This window comes from Periplaneta americana, chromosome 15 (genome assembly GCF_040183065.1).
Source record: "Periplaneta americana isolate PAMFEO1 chromosome 15, P.americana_PAMFEO1_priV1, whole genome shotgun sequence".
NCBI classification, from domain to species: Eukaryota; Metazoa; Arthropoda; class Insecta; order Blattodea; family Blattidae; genus Periplaneta; species Periplaneta americana.
In genome coordinates, this window is record NC_091131.1 from 66,393,350 (window position 1) to 66,403,135 (window position 9,786).

The 9,786-nt window shown below is 37.9% G+C and overlaps 1 protein-coding gene across 1 annotated transcript; it reads right to left on the reverse strand.

Annotated features, from left to right (window-relative positions):
• Window positions 1-3,176: 3,176 nt before the first annotated feature.
• On the reverse strand, window positions 3,177-9,531 carry LOC138715062 (uncharacterized). Its single transcript, XM_069847536.1, has 7 exons — window positions 5,827-9,531; window positions 5,474-5,752; window positions 5,202-5,399; window positions 4,889-5,125; window positions 4,605-4,814; window positions 4,307-4,531; window positions 3,177-4,241 (listed from the first exon to the last, which is right to left on the reverse strand). The coding sequence occupies exons 1-7, from the start codon at window positions 6,065-6,067 to the stop codon at window positions 3,940-3,942; spliced, it is 1,692 nt and encodes a 563-aa protein (XP_069703637.1). The 5' UTR covers window positions 6,068-9,531; the 3' UTR covers window positions 3,177-3,939.
• Between the last annotated feature and the right edge of the window lie 255 nt (window positions 9,532-9,786).

Genomic DNA, 9,786 nt, shown 5'->3' on the forward strand with positions numbered 1-9,786 from the left:
CGTTTACAGTGTGATCTATTCCGACACTATAACTTAGCGGCTAATAATACGATTGAAGTAAATGTCATCTCGATCGGGTATACGACTACGATGCGAGCAGGACTGAGTTGGCGCCGGGAGGGGTCCTCGGTGACTGTCGGCCATTTTGGGCGTAGGCGAAAATTTCTGGGCAATGTATGTCGCGACTTCGATGTGCTAGCGAGCTGATTTTGAAGTCAAACGAAAGATCTCGTCTAGATCTGTCAATTTAAGTCAGATAGCCTATATTCACGTAAAACCTACGGCCGTGTCCCCGACATAGCCATAGCCCGACTTTTTGCCACTAATCTGCATCAAATCAAGAAACATGACTGTACATCTGCTTGTGACCGGCCCCATTTTCCTGAATAGTACGATTACCTGCTGAACACTTTGATTAATCATCACAACTTAAGTCCTTTTAAAGTCGTTGTCACACTATGATAACTGAATATTTCCACAAAACATCTATATACTACACAGATTGATTCAAAGGCAATACCACAGTAGCCACACAATCAACACCACACTAGATATTCACCTAAGACAGGGATTCTTAACCTATGGGTCGCAACCCAAACAAGGGTCGCCGTGGGTTTCGGGATGGTTCCCCGTAGCTTACCGAAAAAATAAAATTAAAGAAATGTTGATTATAATATATAATCATAATCCTAAGTATTTTAATTATTGTTTATTATGAAATTTTACAACTCTATATTAATAAATAATTGCTAGACTTATTTACTTGTTTTTATTACAATAGCACTTTAACTTCAAAATAGGCATATGGGTCGCGCAAGTTTATCGCCCAGTTAACTTTGGGTCTTGGCCAAAAAAGGTTAAGAACCCCTGACCTAACACAACATAGAATATCATATTGACAACGGACGAAACATTCCTGACCTTCGCAACAGATTCAAAGTCATTTACCACAGTAGTCACAAATCAGCACCACTCCGGATACTCACCTAACACAACACAGAATATCACATTGAAAACGGACAAAACAGCCATGACATACGCAGATTCGAAGTCATTACAGCAGCTGCCAGCCTGCCACACAAAGTCAAAAAAGCTGTCTTAGGCCACCGACATATTTCAGGTGGTAGAGCATTTGCATAATATCTGGGGCTGCACTCTAGCATAGTTTTGATCCAGTTGGGGCTGCTTAACCTGATTGGGGTTTTCCGAGGTTTTCTCCAACTATAAGGCGAATATAATGTAGACGTAATAATATGGATAATCATCGGCCTCATCTAACCCAATACCACCTCGCTATCACAAATTCTATAGATACTAAATAACCAATAGTTGAAACAGATTAATTAAATATAATCCACTATAAGAAGGTAATGTCTTAATCGTTGCTTCTTCCTTCTCTTAATTACATCTAGATTTAATTTCTAAAACGTAAACGCATAACTACATGTTAAAACACATCTTTCCACTATTAGATGCAATTAAAACGTCTATTTCCCTCAACATTTCGAAATACATTTTTCCAGCAACACACTAACCCAACCCTGTCCAAACGGTGCTCGTTGAAGTCGAGCACTCATAAGCAAACATTCTGATGAGAACAGATAAAAAAATTAAAATTTTTTCTTCTACCATGTTAATAATGTCAAAAGAAGTGCTTATACAAATTTTGGCCACTCAACCGCAATTTAGTGCTAGTTAATCTTCTGTAAAATTAATTTAATGGTGTTTATTTCCTTACCTTAAGACATTAGATGTTCAAAATGACCTCCACCAGCTTCATTACAACGCTCACACCGGCGAAAAAGATGCTGAAATACGCGATCCAATTCCTGCCTTGAAAAGCTGGATAACAAGAGTGAAAAATGATTAAGAAGGCTGTTGAGATGAGTATAATATACAAGGTAGAATGTTTTTATTCTTACTAAAATGAGCAAGTTCCAGTAGTTACGAGTATACAGCCACAGGAAGTGCTCCTAGTCATAAGTACAAACCTTAAGAAAGTACTTAAAGTTTTAATCTTACTACACATTAAAGATGCAGTCCTCACATTTTTTGTTTAGTAGTCCTACTCAATTATCAATTTTTTTAATCTTAGGGGCAATTTTCCTACCTTACTTCCCCTAAATGATGCCTCTGATGGAGCCGCATTAGCCGGGGAACACCACAATCGACAGGCAACTCATACCATCACTGATGCACTAAAAGCCTGCTTGAGCTGAAGTGTTTAGGGATACTTCGTATCTCTTTCAGTAATCATTTCTATATCTTCATCTGAACAAGGTTCAAACTAGCCTACTACCGGTTATGCGTGAAGGAAGGGATCTTATCCTTCTTCTTAGGATATCCAGTTTCAAAGCCTGTTACTTTAGGTTGTACCGTATTTCATCGCGTAATTTCACTCCCCCTTTTTTTTCTAAAACTTTGGACGTGAAAAATCGAGACGGGAAATTACGCGATGGGTATAAAATATCGAGAATAAAGTGGTCATAAATGACATCTGACAATTCATATGCTAATCAAATTAATGTTTAATACTGAATAGCTGTCAATGTACAAACAATCTGAGTAATTTTTGACAGTATTGCGGGAATTTTTCTGTACTGGTGTGTCATTTCCAATGCCGGTAGCCTGATCCTGACTAATCTAGGACTATGGTGTTAACATTGCGAGTAAAATATTCGAATATGAAAATTAACTTATTAAATATATTAAAGGTGCATAATTATATTTTACACTTTACTATCTTAATAAGAGAACAAATCCAGATTATTTTCCGTGCCGTCAGAGAAATCGAAGTTTTTCACTAAAGACAAATTTAATAATGATTTTGGATTTCATTAATTTTACGATATTTAGAATCTTCACGAAAGACGTTAAGAAAAAGAGAGTAAATACGGTATTATGAAACAGACAACTTCATATAATAGAAGTTAGTTTAACCACCATATTATAATTATTATCAATTATATGAGATATGACATATCAAGGGTTCAGAGCCATAGTAGGCCAAGCGCCATTTATTAAAAATGGAGAAAGCAAGGGTTAAAGTTAAGTGAATACCACAATTTAATGAAGATTGACATATAATTTAGTTTTAATGTGCACACTTTATATTATTTGGTATATGTTTCATTGAATTATGGTAAACACTTAATTTTAACCCTTCTTTTCTCCGTTTTTAATGTATGGCACTTGGCCCACTATGGCTCTGACCCCTTCATATTACTTACACATGCTTCCGTGAACATTGAGCGCGTAGAGCTTTGCAACTACAACGTGGAAAAAACAATCCACTATCACAGCTGTCATTCCACACTATAGTTTGCCTCGACTAACGCTCAAATATAAGCAGTAGTCCATCGGACGCCCTATGTGCATGTATTTACCTACACATTTTATTCTCTAAATTGTGTTGTGCTCAAACTATAAATAAGGACAATTTATGTTAAGAAAGTTAAAAAAAGGTAGTAGTAATAACAAATTATAGATCCAGAGCGGGAAGACAACCATCTGGATTTTGCTTGCCATAAAAGTAATTCTCTCTCAAGCAGGAGCTTTATTGTAATTTCATTAACGACAATGTTGGTGAACACTTTTCTGTTTATACTACACAGACTGTGAGAAGACAAATTGCTAGTAATGCCGATGCATCATGACGAATCTGACCACCTATCGGAATCGGATGCGCGTTCACGTAAGTGAACATCGAAGTCTTATTTCATTTGTTATGCGAAAAGTCAGCACTGTGACCACGTTTGTGTTGTATCTAAATTCACGTAGCAGTTAACATTTTATATGGTAAAGTTTTTGAGCTGCATGACTACATATTCCAGTATGCAGTAAATTCAAAACGAGATAATAAAAATTTAGTGACACATCAAATAATATAATTTCCTACATTTATTGTAAGAAACATATTTTCTTTCTTATGAATCAAATTTACTTTACTATCGTTTCATTGAGGCCTTCAATTGAAGTTACAGATCTTTCAATTTCCAGTCTTTCCGCCTCTGATAAAGTTACACCTTCAGCTACGGGCTCTTCCGTATCTTGCTCTGATACGTTGCGTTCGATCTCAAGGGCAGGTTTCTCCGACACGCTAGATGTATGCGGACCACGACCAGGTGGTACCAGCTGGTCCTGTGGAGAATTCTTTGCGGCGTATCTAGTCTCCATGGGTGAGCTACTCTCTTGCAGCGTCTGAACTTTGCACTCGTCGGGCGAACAACCCAGTTCTGGAACTGAGAGAGAAACTTTGCACAACTGTCTGCAAGCATGTGGAAGAAAATCCAGGATATATTATTACCTTGACATATGAAGTTTTGCACGAAGTGGCATGCTAGGCCATATATGATGGGCTTGTAGTGGTCTTCACGGTCGAAGTTGAGGCAGCGGTTCATGTCGAGGGTTTTATTGTGCGGCTCTACCCAGGGAAGGACATTGTACTCCTCAGAGAACTTTGAGCCGTCCATCCATGACCATTCCTTAGAGCCTACGTTCATCTGCGCCCCCAGCCAGAGGTGTCGAATTGCTATGAGAATGAGATAAGGAATGAGGGTCGTGGAGCGGAATGGTCAATATCGAACCGAGAGATGAGCACTTACTTATATGAAACCAAGCTATGAGGCGCACTAGCTTCTCCAGCTCGTTTCGTGTCTTCAGCATGAGTACCCTCGACTTGTTGGCTTCGTTCGTGACATTGGGTGCCAGCATATCACAGTGGAACTGCATCTGCACCCAAGACGCCTTGCCCAGATACAGATACCAATCCTTACTGATCTGAAACCACTGCATGCGCGCTGAAGTGGACACATCTACAAAGAGAGACAAGGTTTGTGACTTTGGTCAAGCTATGAAGCTATGCCGATGCCGACTTCTGCGTACTCACCGTCCATGCACACGAAGTCACGTTGTCGCGTGACGCGCGTCGGGATGAAAACTGCGTCCAAAGACAGATGGCGGTCAATGAGTACTCCGCCCTTATTCACGCTGGGCTGACCTTTATACCAGGGCGGGTAGCCAGTTACGGGGTTCCGCACAGAACTGAGTGGCTTCGACCAATACAGCCACTCCCAGACATGTCGTTCTGCACTGTAGTGACCCCCCAGCCACGCGTTCTCTATCACTGCAAAACGTTTAGTGTGAGCACTGAGCAGGAACCGCAGCACAACTACACAAACTCTGCACAGGCTCTTACTCACCGGGCCGCGTACGCAGCATATGGTACGATATGTCGTGTGCGTTTTTCATACTCTCTGTGACGGCGAGCCGCATCTTGTTGGTGAGGCACCATGCCATTGACTGCTCCCATGTGGCCTTGGCGCGCACTATAAGGTACACGAACTCCTCGCTCTTGAATTTGGGCCACAGAGGAATCGGCTCCACGAAAGGGTCCATACCTGCCAAACGAAAACATTACTATAGCGTCCTATTTGTGGCGAGTTGCACGAGTCTGAATTGCGGACTCACTCACTCTTCTCGCAGATGAAGGGACGCATGCTGTCGCACGCCAATTTCAAGAACTGGGCACTGTCGTGCCCTCCCCGGTCCATGGCGAGGCACTTTCTTATCGCATGGTCAAAGAACTTGTCGGAAATGATACCTCCCGTCTCCTTAGAAAAGTTAGCCCACGGTGGCCACAATTTGCCTTCCATCCTCGTTTGCTCGAATGGCAAGATGGTGTGCGACTGGATGTAGCCGAAAGTCTTCTCGTCAGGTTGTAGGCGGCCTCCTAGCCACATGTCATCAAACTCTGAAACGAGATATGTAGTGCAGCGGAAAGGTTCTCATATACAGACATCACAAAAAGGACAATGTATCTCTCACCTGTTTGTTCACTCTCCGCCATGGCCTGGGACAAGAAGTTGGCCTCGTCGACCGTCTGCGGTTCGGCCAGGATCGCATGTTGCGAACTGCACATCAGTTGCGCCATTTCCCAGTTCTGCTTCTGGAACCAGAATAAGTATGTCTTCTGTCGCTCCAGGTCATCGAACCGCTCCACGTTGCTCGAATACTGCTTTGGCACTGTGAAGAGAATTACTTTATGACTCATTGGCTTCAAAAGCATTCAGATATGATCAACGAAGACCTTTGTGGAATTTTGATAATATATCAGTATGGTTCGGATAAAGTAGCTGTTTCAGGATAGGCAATATAGGCATCCTTGATCCGTGCGTTTTGTTTACAAACATTAACTAGCTATCTGTGCCCCCCAACCAGTTCACTGAAATTTTAGCTAGAGGGTAGGGAGGGCTTTTCCCAGCAGGTAGAGTTTTAGCTAGTGGAAGGAGGTAGTGTTCTGAAGCAAGTCAAGGCCCTGTCCTATACAGCTATACAACCTATCCTGATACATCTACTTTATCTGAACCTTATATATCAGAATTCACCGTTTCCGTTTGAGGGATGATTACCTATAGAAATGAATTTTGAAGAGAATGAGAAACTGCTAAAAATGTTTTTAAATTTCTCCAAATGTTTACTTGACTTAAAACATTGTTTAGTAGGAGGAAATAAAATTAATTTAAGATAGGAAGTGCGTCATCTAAATCAGGAAAGAAACTCTGAGAGCAAACACTAACTGCATTTTAATGCATTGACACTTTCGAGTAAAAAAATAAATCTGAAATGTTACCTACAAATGTTTCGTGTAAATTAACTTGCAAATACTAAAGCCAAACAAAATCAATCAATATTTTTTAACAAATGATGTAGATAGGAAGATTACTTATAATTCGAAAACCATATCTGTGGTAACTGGGACGCAGAATACGATGCATATTTCAACCAAAATTCAGTATACAATTCTGTCAAACAAGTACATCACATTTTAATAATATCAGAAGTTAATACTGATTGTAAATAACACAGAATACGATTTAAAAAAAAGGAAATGAATTCAGACATGCACAATGATACAAAATTAAACGTCTTACTTGCCTAGGAAACCCTCATTGTCCACCTCTTCGTCGTCCATGGCTTTGACAGCCCAAACACAGAGCAGCAGCAGCAGCAGCTTCAGTTCCATCTCGATAACTGTTGCTTGGAAACAAGCATTGTTTCAGCTTCCAAGGTACGTGCTGATACCAGAAGTATCAACAAAATAATGCTGCCAACTGACGGCATACCTGATGACTATAAACTATTACTGGAATAGTAAAATGTGAACTATACTTATCGGTATTCCAAAATATCAGTGATCATTTCCTAAAGAAGAAATACACAGGATAGGTTTTTATTAAACATCGGATGTTGTTCTTGTTTTTATTTTTAACGGACAAGATTTTTGGGTAAGTCCTCTCGTCTCCTTACTAGCCAGTATAAGCTACAATAAAATGGATAATTACCATAATAATAATATTGTACGTTTTAAGAGAACACCACTTCACTATTTAAGAAGACATATAAACGAATTTCTAGTAACATTTCATCATTCACTATATTTAAATTCAATTTTTTTCCCGTATGTATGAATGGTTTTATTATATTTATTGTTAGTCACGTAACTGCAGTATTGAAAGTGTTTCCCACTCCAACTCTGAATTTTTATATTTAGGGTAAGTGTAAACTGGTACATGAGTTATGCCATATTTTCTAATATAAAAGAGAGATTATTTTGCATTGTAGTCGATAATTTGTTTAATAATATTTCTATACGTATTTGTTTACTAGGTTAAATTGTATATTTTACCAAAAATGTCAATAAGTTGAAAGTTACTACTTATGTTTGTGTCTTTATTCTTGACATTCTTTGCTAGCCTGTCTACTGTCTTATAACGTTATAACTGTTATACCGAATATAATGATTTTCTTTTACTTTTCTTTGCGAAATAACTCTAAAAACATTAATATGTTGTTTGTTTTCAAAATATTTCATTTCCTGTAATAACACAACACATGCCTATCAGTATATAACATTGTATATGGCAAGACAGAACTAACATTCAACGTTCACAGGCTGAATACACCAAATAGACGAATTTATCCTTTCATCATCATCACCATCATCATCATCATCATCATCATCATCATCATCATCTCTAATGGGATTTCTACTTAAATAATCGGAAATTGTATCTGGTTATGCTGGTCCAGTAGCGCGTATTTTAATATTTTCATAGTTATAGTGGACACTGATAGAGAAAGGAGGCTTTCATGGTCTCTTGAGTCATACAGACTGGAAATACTGTACATGGGGTCATACCTATGACGAAGAATAATGCTTGATAGTGTACAATATTTAAACAAAACTCATTATCAGTACAATCGATTTAAAAATAATGCTGTATAAACTGTCGCAATACAGTGGATACAAACCACGTCGACTGGTGCCAGATACAGACGATTACCAATAACACTTGATAAGATATGTTTTCTTATTACACTTGTTTTTTATTGATTAGTACTAGTACTAGGCCTATGGTTCCCGTTTGAACAGACAATGTGATATAAAATTTTAACAAAAAATGCTGAGTAAAATAAATTAAAATAAATATACCATACCTAGGCGTATATTCCTTTAATAAAAATAGTTAATATCAATATACTTGTTTAGGTTAGAAAATGGACTAAAGATGATGTCACTGGTGATTTTTACATTGCCATGGGAACAACAATCCTTGATTCTGCTGTCTGCATTCGTTAGCGAGACAACAAGGATTATTATTATTATTATTATTATTATTATTATTATTAAGTTAATCAAATTAATCTTTCTAGATATGTCAATAATTCCTGTATGTCTGTAACCATGTTTCCTTGGGAATCCTCACTGAATTTTGCGTACTTATGTTTGACATCTTTACTGTTCAGTGTAGTTATGTATTTCAAGAATCCTCTTGAATCTGTTTTACGAATACTTTTAATTTTCCTCAAAATTTTATTTATCGAATTCTTCTTATTAGTTTTTATTTAGATTTATTTATACACGCTTTTACATCTACATCATATTGAGTGTTTATTATCTTCGGGTAAATTAGTAGACTGTGGACTATTGTTGTGATTCTGTTTCTATTGTGATATGTTATAGACAATGTCTTCTATGTATTTAACTGATTTCAATGTTTTAATGATTATGATAATTATTTATGGTGATTAAGGTAGTGGTAAATCATGGTACGTAAATTTCCAATCCGGCATTTGCCTTTGTAACTGAGGAAAGCCATGAAAAACCTTAGTCATATTCAACGGGGTTTGAACCCGTGACCTCCGGAATGATAGTCTAGTCCGTTACCACTGAGCGACCTCGCACGGTTTTTCTTTAATTGGTATTAACGACTGTTTGTTTTTTAAGAAGTGAGGCTATTTGATGAATTGACTGTTGTGATATCTTCTTTCTCCCTCGTCTCTAAACACGAGTGTCGTGGATTCAAACCCAACCGAGAGTGACTGATTTTACGGATGAAAGAAATATAATACAAAACGTAGCTTTCTCTCAGAGGGAAATGAAACTCGTTGCCAATGATTGTAACATATGAAGGAACCTTACGATCACAAATCAGGAATAATGTTCATTCATGTTTTGTCGTAAAAATATTGTTTCGTTTGTTTCTCCTACAGTTTCTAGTTTCGGATGCTGGTAACTCTATTAACCACCAATAAATTCCTGTATACTAAGATTTAAGAGATATTAATAATTTCTGATTGGAAAAAAAATCATTGCTTACTCTCACCAAATCATATTTACTCATCAAATTAAGTCACGGATGGATTTTAACCCAGGTTGTACTATTTTTAACCGAACGAGATATTATCTAGTCTTTGCTGATAATATTATTTTTATAAAGAAGC

Coding starts and splice junctions, on each gene's coding strand:
- LOC138715062 (XM_069847536.1), bottom strand. CDS start 6,067: ATGCTTTTGAAGCCAATGAGTCATAAAGTAATTCTCTTCACAGTGCCA. Junction 5,126..5,201: donor TATGCTGCGTACGCGGCCCG/GTGAGTAAGAGC, acceptor AACGTTTTGCAG/TGATAGAGAACGCGTGGCTG. Junction 4,815..4,888: donor TGACTTCGTGTGCATGGACG/GTGAGTACGCAG, acceptor CTCTCTTTGTAG/ATGTGTCCACTTCAGCGCGC.